The sequence below is a fragment of the Andrographis paniculata genome, unplaced genomic scaffold, assembly GCF_009805555.1.
Source record: "Andrographis paniculata isolate CXL003 unplaced genomic scaffold, ASM980555v1 Contig49END, whole genome shotgun sequence".
Classification (NCBI taxonomy): Eukaryota; Viridiplantae; Streptophyta; class Magnoliopsida; order Lamiales; family Acanthaceae; genus Andrographis; species Andrographis paniculata.
The window spans coordinates 3,843,937-3,862,370 of NW_026137583.1; the positions used below are offsets into that span (position 1 = coordinate 3,843,937).

Here is an 18,434-nt window from a genome sequence, read left to right on the forward strand (position 1 = left end):
TATATTCAATATTAAAAATATTTTTATATATAATTTTTTGCTTTAACGATATTATATATAATAGTATTATAAAATATTAGTAAAAATATTATTGCTATTTTTTTTTTAATTTATACTAAAATTTTATGTAATAATTAATATTTAAATATAGTTAAAAAATCTTACCGATTTCCGGCTCTAGGTCATGTCCCATGAACCTTGCATTATTGACTTTATTGATACAGTACTTACTCCATTAATCACGTGGATTTACCTACTGCATTCTTGCTGTCGTTTTCATAAAAACATACCATCAAATCATTTGTTCGTCCTTACCGAAGAAAAGTGAGAAGAGTACAACAGTCGTGATCAGCCATGGCTTACAATCTCGAGACCTTAATCCAAACTGTGGAACCCATCCTCAACCCCCATCCTCACCACCCATGGCTACTTCGTCCCGTTCACAGACCCCAACTCCAATCCCTAATCGATAAGGCCCGTAGCTTAGCTCAACTTTTCGAGAATTGCTTACCCACCATGGCCATGGACGCAAGAGTTGCAGATCTCGAAGCTCGAATCAGAGATGCAGTCTACGAAGCCGAAGATGCAATCGAATTTCACTTCGTCGATCAATTACGTGCTAGCAGACTACGCCAGAGGTTCGAGATCTCCCTCCCCAATCTGCAAAACATAATTAGGGATTTCGATTTGGTTAGAGAGGAAATAATGAAATTGATCGATGGAAGTCAGAAGATGAACAAGAACAACCCTAGTCCATCATCATCATCAGTTCCTGCCTCGCCTGCAAATCCTGAGAACACCATCGAGGGCTTAAGCAACGAACTGATTAAACTGAAGGAAAAGCTCACCGGACATGAAAAGAAGCTCGAGATCATCCCAATCGTAGGTATGGGCGGCATTGGTAAGACTACTCTTGCTAGGAATTTATACGATGATCCTTTAATTGTTTCTCACTTCGATAAATCTGCTTGGGCTACAGTATCTCAGGATTATGATCTGAATAAACTTCTGTTAGATCTTCTGCAGAGTGCTACAGGAGATTTATCTAATGAAATTTGTAGGGAAGGAATTCATAAACTTATTTTGCGATTATATCAAATGTTGTATGGCCGTAGATACCTAATTGTGCTCGATGATATATGGAGTTCGAAAGCTTGGGACGACTTGAAAACTTGTTTCCCGGACAACGGGCAAGGAAGTCGAGTTGTAGTGACAACGAGGGAGCTTAGTTTAGCCAATTATGTAGCTTCAGAAATCTTGCATTGTCGTATGAATTTACTCGACGATGATCAAAGTTGGAACCTTCTTCGTAGAAAGGTGTTTAGAGAAGAAAATTGTCCGACAGAATTAGAAATCGTCGGGAAAAAAATTGCAGGGGATTGTTCGGGGCTGCCCCTTGCGATTCATGCGGTCGGGGGAGTTCTTGTGCGCTTAGATAGGTGTCGAGAATCTTGGGAAAGTGTTGCGGATGATGTAAGATTAGTTGTGGCTAATGAAAACGAGCATTTCTCGAGTATTCTGTCGTTGAGCTATAATCATCTGCCGTATTATTTAAGACCGTGTTTTCTTTACATGAGCGCTTTTCCGGAGGATTTTGAGGTCAAGCGGTCGAATCTCATTAGGTTGTGGGTGGCGGAGGGGTTTGTGAAACCGATATTAGGTAAAAGTTTGGAAGAGGCCGCGCAAGTTTACTTGCAAGAACTCGTCGATAGAAATCTATTGTTGGTTTGTCGAGAAGAGATTAAAGGGCGCGTGAAAAGCTACATGATGCACGATATGATGAGGGAATTGTGCATTCGAAAGGCTCGGGAAGAGGATTTTCTTTTTCCTTCTAGAAGCTCGACCGACGATATTTCTCCCGAGGAAATGCTGCAGTCGCGTCGCCTGAGTGTTCATAGTCGCCTTTGCGCTAACCGTATTGCAAAATCAAGAAAGTTGAGAATCGTGAATCGTACTATGATGTGTTTCATTCGTAGATGGAGCAGTTACGAGAGTGAATTGAGTTTTTCCGAATCGCGAGCGCTTCGGGTTTTAAGCGCGGAAGAAGTTAAGGTGTCGAATCAAGACAAGAGATTAATGAACTTGAGGTACTTATCTTCGGATATCGATTTAGATTTAGGGGGTAATCTTCGCGCGCCGTTTTATAATCTACAGACTTTAATTATCAAAAGAAAGCCTGGGGTTACAACTTCATCGCTTATTGGCAGCAACGTGACATGGTGCTTAATGAATATGCCACGGTTAAGACATGTCAAGTTCATCGATACTTCTATGACATTAAATTCTCCGGGCGAGGACGAGGTTGTTGTTCTAGAGGATTTGCAGACACTCTCCCCTGTAGTCATTAACGAAACCTTTCCGAGGGTTCTTAAATTGTTTCCGAATCTAAAGAAGTTGGGAATTCGGAGGCATGGTGAACTCGTGATCGTCTCTACGATAGATCTTAACTATTTGAGTAAGCTCGAAACACTGAAATGTTTATGCGATTTGGGCACAGAAGCGCCGTCAATACTCTCCCTCCTCGTCTTCCCACATTCGCTGAAGAAGTTGATACTTTATCAATGTTCGATCCCTTTGGATTATTCGGACAGGATTGGGGAATTGCCGAATCTTGAGATTCTGAACCTAAGTTCGTGTCTGTTCGAGAGCCAAACGTGGGAGGTGGGCAAGGGGGGTTTTGGCCGGCTGCGGATGCTGCGGCTGCATCGCGTGGATATGGTTACGTGGCGCGCCGACGAGAGACATTATCCGAGACTCGAGCAACTCGATATTCGGAATTGCTTTAGGCTTGAGGAGATCCCTTCGGGCATCGGAGAAATTCCGACATTGCAGATCATCAATGTGCATAAAACAATGAGTCCATCTGCAGTAGAGTCGTTAAGGAGAATCCAAGAGGAGCAGCTTGAATATGGGAACAGCTTGCAAGTTCGATTCTTCCTTTGAATAGTCGGGATCGATAGTCTACGTTGTGTAAACAACTTAAGTGTGATTTTTCCTGTGAAATAGTTTGAAATGATTTTTCCTCGTTCAATTGTATCTGATTTGATCGGACACGGATTTTAAAAAAAATAGATAAAATAATTATATTTTAACAAAAATCGTGAGTTCATAACTTAAAATATTGACACCTTCACTCTTACCTTGTAAGCTAATACACATTCGAAGAGTGTATTTGATTTGTACTTCAAATTAAAATGACCACAATTAAACTAATACCATTCTAGTACAAGTAGTATATTATTTTGAATAGAAAATATATTTGTCATATGTTTTATTCTTGTGAAGGTATATATTTTGCAATTTTAGTCTATCGAAACCCAAAATATATGTATATGCTTTTTAGTAAGTATTATAAATATCTTCAAACTTACATTTATTTACATCAATATATTAAAATTAAGTTAAAAAAAAAAAGAAAAAAAAATTTTATAGCACAATTTTTTTTTATATAATTTTTCATTATAACTGAAAGTATCAATTTTATTATTTTTTTATATATATTTATTTATGTTATGTTATAGTATAGTAAAAGTAAACATGTTAATATCACAGTATTCTTAATTTTTATATAAATCACAAACTAATATATATATATAAAGCACAAATGATAAAAAGTTAAATTATCTTACATGTTTTTATAAATTAATAAGATATTATTACGTATTAATTTACTATACAAACCCAAATTATCTTACATATTTTTTTTAAATACTAATATTTTCTAAATTGTTATGTTCTACACCGGATGGAGAAAGCAATGTTTTCAATAATTTCAATAAGGTGTGTTTGTTTGAGAGTTTAGATTTTGAGTTGGTATTTGAATAGTAAAATTTTTTAATATGAATAGTTGTATGATGCGATATAAATAGGTGTTCATGTGATGTTTTTTAATATAAAATTGATTTTTAGTATAAAAAAATAAGAAACATGTATTTGATTTGATGTTTTGAGATAAAAAAATAAAATGAATAGTTTATTTAAAATCCAATCCCCAAACAAACACATCCTATAAAGAAAAGTAAATGGGTTAAATATTATATTTTTTAAAAATAAATTTCTTAGATAAATCTACTTGTATATTTGTTTATTTAGATAATTTTATAGGACATTATAAAAGTGTATGAAACATTTTAATATGGTTTAGAAAATTCTAATGGATTATTTATAGTCATTATCTCCAATGGATCAAAATAAGGATGAGTTGTATATAATAGAGGGTTTTATTTGTATAGTTATAGACCAAAATAAATGTTTGTTTAAGTATTATAAGAATAAATTAGTGTTTAAACTTGGGAAAAAAATAAAAAATTTTATCGATTATATTATAATAATAATAATAAATAAATTATAAAAATAAATGAAAGAAAACCAATTTATGGTTAAAAAAAAAAAATTAATATTCAGCATAAAATATAGATAATGCTGATTTTTTTTTATTAATTTTTTCTAATTTTTCATTTTGACATTATAGTTTATGTTAATAATTATAATTGTATAAAATTTCTTAAACTACATTAAAGCCATATTTTTGTTCTAACAACTTTGGAATGGAAATCTTATCTCAGGCCTAATATTAAAAATAATAATAAAATAAAAAATAAAAATCAGTAGATTTAAAATTAAATTTATAATATACTAAAAATACATATGTGCATGTAAAGTTGAGATGGCCGAGTTGGTCTAAGGCGCCAGATTAAGGTTCTGGTCCGAAAGGGCATGGGTTCGAATCCCATTCTCAACATAATAATTTTGTCAAATTGTAAGGGAGGATAAGTCATATTTCAAAAAAAAAATTTCTTTCCGAAAGGGCATGGGTTCGAATCCCATCCCATTCTCAACATAATAATTTTTTTATTTACAATTTCGAAAAAAAAGAATAATAATACAAAAAATTACTTTATTACAACATTATAATTTTGTGGAATTAGTTTTATGTTTTTGATAACATAAGATAGGTCATAATTCCAAAAAAATCTTCTTTGTATTTTTTTCTTAAAATTTATAATTCTTAAAAAAAAAAAATTAAAAAATTAATATACTAAACATATTTATTATTTTTATATTATTTACACAAAATAATATATTATCAAAAGTTGAAATGACCAAGTTGGTATAAGGCGCCAGATTAAAATTCTGAATATTATAATTTTGCGTTTTATCTTTTAATAACAGAAGATATGTCATTTTTTTTTTTTTTATCAGAGAAGATAGGTCATAATCGATTGTATAATGTCTAGACATGGAACAACCACTCTCCAAAAAATCTTCCTTTGTGTTTTTTTAGTGAGATTTACTATTTTTTTAAAAAAAAATCTAAAAATATTAATATATTACACATATTTCTTATTTTTATATTATTTATATAATTTCTTATATCTTATATATATAAAAAAATAATACTTAGAAACAATTTTACTTTTATTTTTATTGTGTTATTTATATTGAATAAATATATTTTTAATATTAAATATAAATAATAGTAAACCAACAAATTAAGTATCATGAGTGTGATATTTGAAATATATATATTTAAATCGAAACAATAAATTAAAATAAAAATAAAAAAATAATTGAATAAAAATAAATTTGAATATAATTTTATTTTTTATTTTTGAAAAATAAATAAAATTAATAAATAGTAGAAATATACTTAAAAGATACTACTACTTTTGTGGGTTTTACTACAAATTTTTATTATTCAAATTTTTTTTCCTAAAAAAAATCACATCAAACAATTATTATTTTTAATTATATTACAAATTTATTTTACATTCAAACAATTACATCAACCTTTATTTATATCACATCAAATAACTATTCAAATTTTTTACTATTCAAAAATCTAAATCCAAACCTAAAAACTAATTAAAAGAGCAATAAAATAAAAGTAAAAAAATCATAATATATAATAAACACAATTGTCTCTGCATTAATTATATTTCTTTTTGTCCTATTGAAACATTGTCTTTTATTTTTTGTACTTAAATTTTCTAATATTAGTATCATATTAAATTGTAGTAAAAAGACAAAAAATATTCCTATTAAAAGTAATGAGGAACGAACAGAAACAACAACGTTGACATAGTATGTGGGACTGAGGAAGTATTAATTTTGTTGAAAATAATCTCACAAGACCAGGCCGAGTACAACAAATATGCCGGCGTTAATATTACATAGATATGTTTAGAAAACAAAACAGTACTTAGGGTCCAAATCCGGGGGCAAATATCTATAATTTGTTTAATGTTTAATTAATAATTTTAAATTAAAAATAATGTTAAAATCACGTATAAATTTAGATATTTTAAGAAGACAAATGGTATATAAATACATAAATTAATATTTTAACTTTGAAAAAAAAAAAAAAAAAAGCCCGAATCTTGTATGTTTCTTTTGATATGTTTGAAAAAATTTTGGTTTGAGTTTGATATTAAATTAATGTATGATCAGATATTTTTTGATAATAAAAATTGTATTTTTAGAAAAAATCGCAAAGTTAAAATAGTAAAAAACTGAGGTTTAATGACTAAAGAAAAAAACCAGTATTTGTCTCAGATTATGTGATTGAGGTTTTTTCTTTTTTAAAAAAATATTATAATATTTATTCAATCAAGGATTGTTTGTCTTTATTGTAATATTTTTTTGGACAGTGTTGCAAATTATATATTTAAAGTTTTTTTTTTTTTTTAATATTATAGTACTCTTTCAGTCATTACAATATGTGTGTTGATTTTATTGGACATGAATTTTTAAAAACAATAGATAAAAATAAAAATATTATTTTTTATAATAAAAGAAAAAATAACAATAGTGGTATTTTTAATTAAAAAAGATAGAGAATTAAATTTTGATGATAATAAAATAAAAATAAAAAAAATAAAATAATAAAATAATAGATGGAGAGAGAGAGAGTAGTATTTATTCAATACAACCCGTTATTCCGAAAACATTCCAACTCAATACACCCGAGATAATGAGATAGTGCGGCCAAGCCTGCGGGTGGTGGGTCCCACCATAATTCAAAAGCGTGATTCTGAACTAAGATGAATAAAGTAAAAAGTGTCGAAATATCGGAACACGATTCTCTTTAGAAAGTTGTTAACGGAACAAAGGGCAGCCCGGAATCTTCCGGCTACAGGCCAAACCTGCTGCCCTGCAACGGCCACTATTCCATCATGCGAGTGACGATCCGACGGCTCTGATTTGCCCCCGATTCCAGTCTCCAGATTTGAATCTCCTACTAATTGCCTTCGCTCACAGTTACTCGAGCTGGCTGCGTCTGCGAAGAAATGGCATCTGGTTCGTCGTCGGGAACAGAGAAGAAGAAGGAGAAGGAAGAGGACGATAATGGGAAGCCCTTGGAAGAACTGGCCAAGCAGAAGGGGAGGAAACAAGGATTGGGATGGATTGAATGGATGATGGGGTGGTTTTATCTGGTTTACGAGATGCTCTTCCAGAGGATCATCGCAAGTAATTTGCCAAATCCAATGCCTCTCCCGCCGATCAACGACCTTACTTTCATCGTCACCGGCTCCACTTCCGGCATCGGCAAGGAAATCGCCAGGTCATTTTAATTTTAGCTTTTGCTTTTGTGTTTGTTTCCAGCTCGTATTCGTTTTAAATCCGAATAATTGTATGATTGCATCCATTATTTATTTCGTTGTTGGATAGAATGCGATTCATGTTGACGGAAAAAATTTCATCTCTAGTTTTGGTTGTTTGACCTTGTGAAACAGTCCTTAGTGATTTGATGGTGTAGTTTAGGTAGAATGCTTTCCTATGTGGTTTTAATTTGTGATATGGTTTAAGGTAATTGTTTTGAGTGCTCTTCGTCGATTGAAGTTTGGATTGTGTGGTGACTATGCTTGTAGATGGATTGTGTTCATCAAGTTCATGGCTATTGAATTCCAGTTCTGCAAATTAGGATCTTGTGTTCACGATGTGATTTGTTTTGCTCTATGACATTGTTAATGGTATTAAATGCAGGCAACTGGCTGAAGCAGGTGGGCATGTTGTGATGGCAGTCAGAAACCCGAAGGCAGCTAATGACTTGATAAAGAAGTGGCAAGAAAGTTGGTCGGGAAGGGGTCTTCCTCTTAACATTGAGGTATTTTAGGAAAAAATTAAGCTTGTAAATGGGAGTGGGGATATATTTAATCGAGTAAAATGTTAGGTTGTGATTTCCTTTTTCGATTGGATATAAATTGACCTTGTTTATCTGATCAATGGAATGAAGTATGCTTTTGTATTGTATAAGAGGCTCTCCATCTCAACTTGTTGATTATACGTAGGCTTTTCGTAGATGACTGTTCGAAAATAATAAATCAGTTGTATTATGTCATATTAATTCTAATTAATTGATGGAAAATTATCTTTTCCACCTTTTAAGGTCATGGAACTTGATCTTAACTCTATGGATTCTGTTGTGAGATTCGCTGAATCTTGGAATGCTCGTTCGGGACCTCTTCATGCTCTCATCAATAATGCTGGAATATTTTCAATTGGAGGTTTGTGTAAAGAATATACTCGAGTTGAACTACTTTAATTTTGCTCCGTAGCATTTAATTTTACATTTTGGAGGTTAGTTGCTAATAATGCACGCCAAGTCATATCTGCATTCGTAAATTTAAGTTTCATTTCCATGTGTGTCTTCATGTCTTGTGGGTGCATTATGTCCCTTTACATTTCATTGCTTAGGCCACACACACACGCGCATTTTTTTTTTCCTTTTTTGTGGTAGTCCCTCTTGTCATAGTTGATTGTTCAAATTCATATGTTGCTGTGTTTCTTCTTCCATTGAGAAAACTTCGAAGCATCCATATGAAGCTACTTGGCTAACACTCTGATCTTTCTAGAACCACAAAAATTTTCAAAGGATGGCTATGAAGAACACATGCAAGTGAACCATCTAGCTCCAGCACTGCTTTCGGTGTTGCTTTTGCCTTCCCTTATTAGAAGCTCACCAAGTCGCATTGTCAATGTGAATTCTGTTGTAAGTTTCACAAGAGCCGTATTTATATATCTATGTGAATGTCAAACATAAGTCTCTTTCTTGATTCTAAAGAGGAAAAGTGTGTTTGCATAAAATGAAATATTTAATCTTGGTGTAGAGAAATGCATAGGAATTGAAAGTGCGCATTGAATTAGAATTATCTAGTATCGTCGTGACATCAGGGGAGAAAATTACTATTCATCAAAACAATGTTAAATATCATTTATAAGATTTGATTCTATTGATAGTTCATGAGTTCTATGCTCTCTGAGCTTTTTGCATCTTTTTGTCGTTGATAATTCCTTAGGGAACTTTAAGTTGCTGAAATAACATTAGAACAAGTCTGTAAAATATAGCCACGACATATAGCTACAACCAACTCTCGAACCTAATATTTGAATAAGTTGCATTAAGCAATTTTGAAATTTTCCATTGCAGAGATGTAAATCAAAGGAAGGAATTTGATAAAATTGTTCTGGACTTCCTGATTTTGCATTTTTCATTCCTTTTGTACGAGGTGCATTGATAATTGTTCATAACTTATAGAAATATGTAACCATGGAAAGTGGTTGTATACTTTGATTTAGTTGATGAGAATCATCCATATAGTTTCCAACTAATTAATCCATCGAGGATATCATGTCCAACATAGGCATCCACATTATGCTTTCCATAGTTCATATAAAGTAAATCCCCCATTGTTTCGGCTTAATCAATAAAAATGTAGGATCACCTTGAAAGATATCCAGAAGCCATTTGTTTTAATCTGTGATCATGTGTCAAAGAATCCTGTGGTTATTTGTAAGATTAACTTTTAGGAACGTTAGACGAGTCTCATTGTTGGAATTGTTTGTTATACTTCGATATCTGATATGATCATCGGCTTGAAGTAAACTAATAGAATTTTCACCTTTATGCAGATGCATTACTTAGGGTTTGTTGATCCAGATGATATGAATGTTACATCCGGGAAAAGAAAATTTACGAGTATGGCGGGATACTCAAGCAGTAAACTAGCACAGGTGCTTTAAAACACTGGTTTGATCTTAGCTGTTCTTAGCAACGGCTTTAACTAAAATTTTCTATTTCTTACCTCACACTTCTCACCCGTTTTCTACTTTTGGGATATTTGAATGCAGGTCATGTTCAGTAGTATCCTTAACAAGAGACTGCCAGCTGAAGCAGGCATAAATGTAGTTTGTGTTTCGCCTGGAATAGTCCACACCAATGTCGTAAGTTTGTTACTCTTGCAAGATTTTGAATTGGTTCATTTTTCTCCAAAAGCATGATGATTGTGATTTAAATTTCGAATTATCTATAAATGCAGGCTAGGGATCTTCCAAAGATTGTTCAAGCTGGTTACCGTTTAATACCTTATTTTATATTCAGCCCTGAAGAAGGTAAATCAGCTGAATTTTATCAAGTTCCCGGCTATCTAACTGCTCGACCGTCTTTCTAATTCATTAAGGCTTAAATTAATGGCTACCATTAAGACACTGATAAGCTCAATCCTTCAAACGATATTTCTGCTAATTATGCTATAAAGAAGTCGACCGCGTTACATAGATTGAACTCAGTAAAGATAAACATAAACGAGTCTCCCGGGGAGATGTGCACATCATAAGTTGATTTCTTGCATTCATTTCTTTCTATGACCGATGGGCGAGCAAACGAAAACACTATTGTTGTTTAAGTGCATTTGAATATCGATGTTATTCCTTTGATTCCTCTATTATATTCATGATGGTTATTTGATCGGGATTACCTTCAGCTCACTGCATTTTCCAACAAATGATGTGAAAGCCAGTTACTCGATTTTCTGGTCTATATTGTAGGCTCAAGGAGTGCCCTTTTTGCGGCCACTGATCCTCAAATTGTGGATTACTGTGATTCACTAAGAGCCGACAATTGGCCAGTCTGCGCCTTCATCAACCACGACTGCCGCCCTGCAAACCCCTCGGAAGAAGCCCACAATGCGGAAACTGCTTACAGAGTGTGGGACAAGACACTAGAGCTGATTGGCCTCCCGGCAGACGCCATCGAAAAGCTCATAGAAGGCGAAGAAGTTAAATGCAAATTCGGTGCTCATCATTAGCTGCCACATTTTCCTTTTACCATTACTAATCTTTCACTGATACCATCAAGTCAAGACGATGGGAAAAGCTTCTCTACAATGTCACAGGTTTTTTTAAACTCCCCTAATGTTTTCTGGTAATCGAATCCGCGCCATTGCAGCTGCAGCAGAATGATGAATCCTCTTTGTGTGATTGTTCGATACGAGCTGATGCCGCTGGATTTATACAGCCAGGCTATACTTAATTGAAGTTATTTCTATGGCGGCGTGTTCTTTTTTTTTTTTTCTTTTTCTTGTGTTGCTTATTACTGCTACGGATTCGGGGATGCTTCTGTAGGAAATATTTGCTCCTCCTGATTCGGACTTAGAGATAATTTTTGTTTATTTCTTTCTTGATTCGATTGTTTTGGAGTTTAGATGATCACTAGTCATATAATACTCCATGCAATGTTGGTGCTTGTTTTGTATTGTTAGTTGAAAATGTTAGAATTGCATTGCTACAATCTTTGCCTATGTAGAATGGTTCTTTGTTGTTTTTGGGATATAGTTTTGGATGATTTGAAATAATAGGATTGCTGGCTTAATGCTATTTGTGCCTGTATATTTTTCATAAATATTATTAAAAATACAATGTAGACACGTGTTAATATAATATACTTTTTTTTTTTTTTGTCATAAGTTGGGTTAAGATATATATTCATTTTATGAACAAAAAATACAAAGTATTCTAATTATAATATATAGCTAAAAATAATATAATGATATATAATAATTATTTTAATGTATATTTTATTTACTTATAAAAAAATAACAAAAATATATATATTTTTTTATGTTATCAATGTAATTTTAGGCCTCCTAGACCCCCTCATCCAAAATGATTAAACTCCATATGTTCTCTCCTTCCATGATAAATTACTACATGTGAGTTTGTTTACCATTGAAATGGACGTTGTGTATTCAATAAAAAAATATATTATTTTGTTTTACAAAATATCACATCAATATATTTATTTAAATAAAAAAAATTTAATATTTTATTTCAAATCAATTTTAAATCATACTCAAACAAACTTTTTATTATCTTCTTATTTTCATCCATTTGTTGTAACATATGAAATATAAATACTAATATTTTAAAATCAATGTACAAAAAATAAATAAATACATTTATATAGAGTGAAAAGAACATATTATATTATAAATTAAATATTAAATAAATAAATGATCTCCAAATCAACTTGTACCTAAAGTTTGAACAATAACCAAACAAACCTTAATTCTTTAAGTTTGAATTGACCTTTATTGTGGTAAATACAAATTTCAAACAAAGTCAAGTTAAAAGATATTCCAAACTTATTCACTTTTGCCTTTCACCTTTTCTTTTTACACAAATAAATAAATAATGCATAATTTAAAATTTTTTAGGTTGGTGTCATTCAGAAAAAAAAAAAAAAAAAAAAAAAAAACTCCTATTAAAAAAAAACTAATAGTATGTTGTCTCAATGTTTTTAGATGAATTGATTTTTGTGTGTTTCCATGAAAAACTACATTGCAATATAAAAAATAATTATTTATACTAATATATTCTTAATTACTAATTATATTTATCTTAAATTCTAGTATCTAGAGTAACCCGGACACGGTACATGGGACAGATGGAGTATAATATGAAGAAAAAAAATGACAAAATACATCTTATAATACTAATAGAATAACGTTTATAAAAAAATATATAAATATATGATATTTTTAACGTTAAATACAATGACACAAAAGTGTAAACTTATTAAGTGGACCGAGAGAATATTATATTAACGGTTAATTCTTCTAAAATCTTTATTTCACAAATTGTTTTCCTTGTCAGTTCCTATTTTCATATATTTGTTCTTTATAATTCCCAGTTTATTCTTCGCAACTCTCCATTTATAATTTTACATATTTTCACCTATAAACTTCTAATTTTGCCTTTAAAATAATATTTTATTTATAATTCTATACACCTAAGTAAGTCAGAACTCTTAATTTAATTAATACTCCCTCCGTCCCACGTAACATGTCTATGATGCCGTTTCTGTCCGTTCCACATTTCAATGTCATTTTTTTTTTAAATGATTACACACTTAATTTCATTTTAAACTTGTTAATTTATTTTTTTAAAATTTTAGTTTAATTAATTAATTATCTTAATTTTAATTTATAATTATTTATATTATAAGATAATTATTTTCACTAATATATTTTTAATTATGTACTAATTACACATCTAACAGTATAGCATAAAGTATATGGGACGGAGGAAGTAATATTTATAGAAAACTTTTCGGAAATGCTGAATTGAACAAACTGGTTTTATTGTAAAATTAAAAATAATTTTACTTTCCAAATATTGAAAAAAATTTTGAGAGGATGGTTTGAAAAATGAACCGGAAATTAACAAAACATATCCCTAATTTTAAGTACGATAGTCTACGATTTTGAGAGAAAACGGGAATGATTGCAGGTAAAAATATCGTCAGAAAATACGAGATTTTATGAACTGTGTATGATGCAAAAAGGTTGTACCATTTCCTCATTCCCAATAACGTAAGCCCTGCCCTGCATTGAATGTTTGTACGGCCCTCCAGAACACGTGTCGACTTTTCATTGGATCACACTCAAATCAGTCTTAGCGGGGTTTATATATGTATATATATATAGATTGAATGCTTCTTCCATTCCCTTCTGGCTTCCTCTAAATTCTAATCTCTCTCCTAACCTTCCTTGCTCCCAATCTATACATACACTTTATATACACGCGTTATCCTACTCATTAATGTCTGGATGAGCTTCGATCGGAGCTGAAATCTGGAATTTATGTTACAGACGTTTCGTGATTTTGCAGAATAACGTCAAAGGAGGTACGCTTGGAAATTTGAAGTTAATGCGATTTATTATTGTTTGCTTATTTTATTACTGGATCGATCTCGTTTTGAGCTTCTATGGCTACGTATAAGCTCTGATAGTTGGAGGAAAATGAAATGTTGATTTTGAAGTTGTAGTTAATTGGTAAATTTTTTTGCACTGTAGTGTTTGTTGGTTTTATCTGCCTCTGTGTTTGTTGGTTGTGGAGGGATCATATGGTGGATATGTATTAAGTTTGTCTGGTCCTCTGGGGAACGGTTGCATTTAAGGCACTGTCTGCCCTTTTATTGATGTTGCTTGGTGACTGACTGCACTGTGTGTTTGTTTTTTATTTCGTAATTTTGGTGCGCGGTGATTATTGAATATTGGTGTTTGTGTTTATGAATGGTTGGGACGATTTGTTGGTGGTTATTAATGGTGCTTGTTGAATATGCTTTTTTTTTTTGTTTTAATGGCGTAGGGTCTTTATTAGTGTGGTGAAATGCTGGCGAAGGTGGAAAATGCGGCTATTGGCGGTGGTGAAGAAGTGGTCGCTGCCGCAGCGGCGGTGGTTGCGGCGTCGAATCATCAGCCGCATAGGAGAAGATGCTTCAACAAACCTTCCTGGCTTCTATGCACCATTGCTGGTAACAAATAAGACTACCTTTTGTCTGTGTGTGCGGAATTCTTAGGAGCTCCCGGTGCTCGAAACTGGAATGAATCTACACCGTCAACCGCGTTGCGTCGGTGACACTAATGGTGTAGATTCCTCTCCGGATCTGAGCTCCAGGAGCTCCCGAGAGTTCCTAGTTCTCTTTTTTCGCATTTTTTAACCTTCTTCCTAAATTATGCGTTGAATCTTCCACATTTTTCTCCGTGATTTGTCTCGTGTTTAGTAAATCTAGTTACTGTTTAGAATGATAACTAGCTAGGGATGGGTAAAAGTTATGGCAAGAAAAATGGATATAGATTATAAGTATAGGTAGCAATTTAAAGCTTGGGGAAGGTATTATTTCCTTCTTTAAGTGTTTCTTCAGGAATTGACAGACACACTTTCCATAGCTTACAGAAATACCTCAAATGAATCGATTATCGATCCCAACCAAATATACATAAAAGAAAAAAGAATTGAATTTCAAATTTCAAACAGTGGGCCCACTAAGAGTTCCTTGGGAGTCGAGTACTTTTATGCTTCTATCAGTTTGTCTTTGAGTGGAACAATATTCTGAGAAGTCACTTTCTATTCCTCCCTAAAAAACTGAGGACCCAGAAAGGTTCTATTCTCATAAGCCTGCAGAGTTTGCCCTCTTGTGCAAATATGCTAAAATTACGAGTTTCCCCCAAAGGGGCAGATGTTTGAAATTTGAACCCTTTGTCAGCAGTAGCTCTCACTGCTGCCTTGCTGCAGATACCATTTGATTTGATTCTGATTTTGGAGATTTCTGCTGTCACCCCATGTGTATTGCCCATTGCTTATATATGTCAGATGTACCCTTGATGATGATGATGATGATGATGAATGGAGAAATCCAAAAATCTTGACCTTTTAGGTGATCATCAGCATAGCATTTTTCAAACTCAAATTGCTTTATGTACTTGCATAAATCTAGGGAAAAAAAATAAAAAAATTAGTATTTAGTTTGATACTTAGTAAAAAAAATACATTGATATATGTAATTCTTCTCTAGTTTGGCTCTGTTTAGACAGGATTTTGGAATTTTGAAAATTTGAAAAATGAAAGTAAAAAGTTAGTATTTGATTTGATATTTTAATACTAAAAATACATTGATATACGTAAATAAATTCTTTTGGAGGTTTTTGAAATTTTAAAAATTTGAAAATTTTTTTAAAAATGCTAGTATTTGATTTTATGTTTTGTGAGAAAAAATTTATATTTAATGTGATGTGTTTTTTAAAAAATGAATAGTGTCAAATGAGTGATATGATTGTATAAAAAGCCTGTTTTTCTTTTTGCCTTATTGTTACCTTTTAGGCCATTTTAAACTGGGCAACTTTATTTATGCCATTAGAGCATCTGTTACAGACATTACCTCTGCTTTATTATCTTTTTTATTTCTCTCATCCACTTCATATCCAACTCAATATTTAAATTTATTTATTTTATCTCTCATTATACTAATCATTTTTAACACATTACCTTTGCTATTTTATAAGATCCACACTAATTTTTTTATTTCTATATATTTGTATTGCATAATATACATAAATTATTTATTTAATTATATATTTTTTTATTATCTAATAATATTTTTATATAATTTTATATTAAATTTTTAAATTATCTATATAAATTTTAATATATTGAAATATATAATTTACTATTTTAAAAATTAAAATTATTTGAATAAATCTATATATATATTAAAAAAGTTTTGTTAATTTTAAAATTTTAAATTTTTTTGAATAGTATTTAATTATTTTTTAAATTTTTGTTGAAGATAATAGGTTCTTTAAGAAATGTAATAAATTGTGAATAACTGTATTTCTTATAGTAAAAATTAAAAAGATAATGATAAAAGTAATAAGAGAAATGACTTGTAAAAGATGCTCTTATCAGTTGCTACAGTAATTTTACTCAAATTCACAACTCTACTTTTTACTCCAAAAATAATATTCTTCAAATATTCCATTTTATATATTATTTTAAACCACATTTTATATCTAAAATTAATTTTTTTAAATTTTTTTAAAAAATTAATTAATACAAATTAAAAAGAAAAGATCAACGCCATAAAAATGGCGTTACTACATTTTGGTGTTTGCTAACCATTTTTGGTGTAAAAAATAGCGCAGGGTTGGAGAGTAAAATCTCCATCTATGGGGCTGCAACCGTTGGAGATGGCCTTAATAGGTTGTGTATTTGAAATCCCAATAAGAAACTTAGACCAGAAAATAAACTATAATCACTACTATAGAAACAATTAATTTCCTCAGCTAGGACTACATTATAAGCAAACTATAAATATGAATTTGACTCATTAATATTTATCAACCTTTATTGTCAGATTGTGACAAGAAATTTGAATTTTAAATACGATCTTGTTTGTTTCTTGGTACCAACTAGTGTAATGTCATGAAGCCAACGGTAATGTGGTCCTTTGAATTTCAAAAAAATCGAAATGCTTTCTAGATTTGAAAGTCTGTCTACCTTCATTTAATACAAATTTGAAAAAAAAAAACTTGTGTCATCGAACAGATTTGGACGAGAGGATGAACATTCTTACAAAGAAAGTGTCTAAAGAGAACACTTCCGACAGCTTTGCAGCAAGGGCGAACTCGTACTACCACGAGCGCCCTCAGCTGCTCGCCCTGCTCCACGACCTCTACAACGGCTACCTCTCATTGGCAGACCGTTACTGCCAAGCCCTTTCCAAGAACCAAAACCGTTATAATCATAACGGGAGCCGTTGCGCTTCTCCTTCCCCTGTCGTCGACGAGATCAACGATGGGGACATTGGAGAAGTCGTCGATTCTGACAACGAGAGTTCGCTCTCGTTCCAAATTCCCGTTACACAGCCTTTAGAGATCGATGCTGACATGGTCATCGCAGAGATGGTGATGAAAAATGTGGAGTACGATGTTGTTGTTAATGAACTTTCTGTTGTGGAGAAGGCCTGTGTCGAGTCATCGAGGAAAATGGAGCTGCAGAAGAACTTATTAGATGTTCTCGAGTCCGAGAGGCTGATACTTCTGAACGACAACGCCACGTTGGGCTACAGAGTGGCGGCGTTGGCGGAGGAGAATCAAGGGTTGGGGTCGGAGTCGTTGTTTTTGAAGAGGAAGGTCGCTGAGCTGGCGAGGTGCGTTTTGAAGACGAGGGAGGATCATAGAGTGTGCGTTTTGAGCCGGAAGATAGAGGATCTTCAGGGGCAGATACATTCGTTGGAGAAGAGAAATAAGGAGTATCATGAGAGATTGACGAGGCATGAGGATAGGAAGAAATCGGGCGAGAAATGGTCGGGGAAGAGTGTGAAGGGCGGGGAGGAGGTGAACTTGGAGGAGTGTTTTAGGGTGCGCGACGGGGTCGGGTTGTCGAAATGCTTTAGCTTTAATAAGCGCAGCAGTGGTAGCCTTCGCGAGAAAGCGCGCCCAAATGTCGATGAAGGTCGAAAAGATTCGTCTTCTTCTTCTTCTTCGTCGTCTTCTTTTAGGTTGTGGGATAAGGTGAGGAAGTTCGATATATTTCCCTGTGGACCTTACTTGGGGGCTATGGTTTAGCTGAGTATATTTAGGGAAAGTAACATATATATATATATATATATATATAATTTGGCTGTATGAAATGGTTTAAAATAGGGTGTGCTACTAAATATTGTGATGGTGGCATATGGTAGCACTGGCTTGAAGCCTTGAACTAGAATCACTATTGTTATAATGACAATTTGCAGCTATGGAATGATGGGGATGATTAATGTGGTAATGGGGAAAATCAATTTAATGTTGATTTGTTTCCATCAGTTTATG

General features: G+C 32.4%; 3 protein-coding genes and 1 non-coding gene across 4 annotated transcripts; all 4 read left to right on the plus strand.

Annotated features, from left to right (window-relative positions):
- Positions 1-296: 296 nt before the first annotated feature.
- On the plus strand, positions 297-3,031 carry LOC127252896 (putative late blight resistance protein homolog R1A-10). The gene has a single exon (XM_051277270.1). The coding sequence runs from the start codon at positions 355-357 to the stop codon at positions 2,941-2,943; it is 2,589 nt and encodes an 862-aa protein (XP_051133227.1). The 5' UTR covers positions 297-354; the 3' UTR covers positions 2,944-3,031.
- A 1,629-nt stretch (positions 3,032-4,660) lies between these two features.
- On the plus strand, positions 4,661-4,741 carry TRNAL-AAG (transfer RNA leucine (anticodon AAG)). Its single transcript has one exon. It is a non-coding gene; the product is annotated as a tRNA-Leu (tRNA).
- Positions 4,742-7,097: 2,356 nt separating this feature from the next.
- Positions 7,098-11,569, plus strand: LOC127252897 (dehydrogenase/reductase SDR family member FEY-like). The gene is made up of 8 exons (XM_051277271.1): positions 7,098-7,564; positions 7,987-8,107; positions 8,390-8,507; positions 8,856-8,992; positions 9,913-10,014; positions 10,132-10,224; positions 10,320-10,392; positions 10,828-11,569. Exons 1-8 carry the CDS (start codon positions 7,290-7,292, stop codon positions 11,085-11,087), a joined length of 1,179 nt encoding a protein of 392 aa, XP_051133228.1. The 5' UTR covers positions 7,098-7,289; the 3' UTR covers positions 11,088-11,569.
- A 2,235-nt stretch (positions 11,570-13,804) lies between these two features.
- LOC127252797 (kinase-interacting family protein-like) lies at positions 13,805-18,406 on the plus strand. The gene is made up of 3 exons (XM_051277116.1): positions 13,805-13,966; positions 14,431-14,596; positions 17,167-18,406. Exons 2-3 carry the CDS (start codon positions 14,452-14,454, stop codon positions 18,186-18,188), a joined length of 1,167 nt encoding a protein of 388 aa, XP_051133073.1. The 5' UTR covers positions 13,805-13,966; positions 14,431-14,451; the 3' UTR covers positions 18,189-18,406.
- The last annotated feature ends 28 nt before the right edge of the window (positions 18,407-18,434 follow it).

Coding starts and splice junctions, on each gene's coding strand:
- LOC127252896 (XM_051277270.1), top strand. CDS start 355: ATGGCTTACAATCTCGAGACCTTAATCCAAACTGTGGAACCCATCCTC.
- LOC127252897 (XM_051277271.1), top strand. CDS start 7,290: ATGGCATCTGGTTCGTCGTCGGGAACAGAGAAGAAGAAGGAGAAGGAA. Junction 8,508..8,855: donor TGGAATATTTTCAATTGGAG/GTTTGTGTAAAG, acceptor TGATCTTTCTAG/AACCACAAAAATTTTCAAAG. Junction 10,225..10,319: donor GAATAGTCCACACCAATGTC/GTAAGTTTGTTA, acceptor CTATAAATGCAG/GCTAGGGATCTTCCAAAGAT.
- LOC127252797 (XM_051277116.1), top strand. CDS start 14,452: ATGCTGGCGAAGGTGGAAAATGCGGCTATTGGCGGTGGTGAAGAAGTG. Junction 14,597..17,166: donor GCTTCTATGCACCATTGCTG/GTAACAAATAAG, acceptor GTCATCGAACAG/ATTTGGACGAGAGGATGAAC.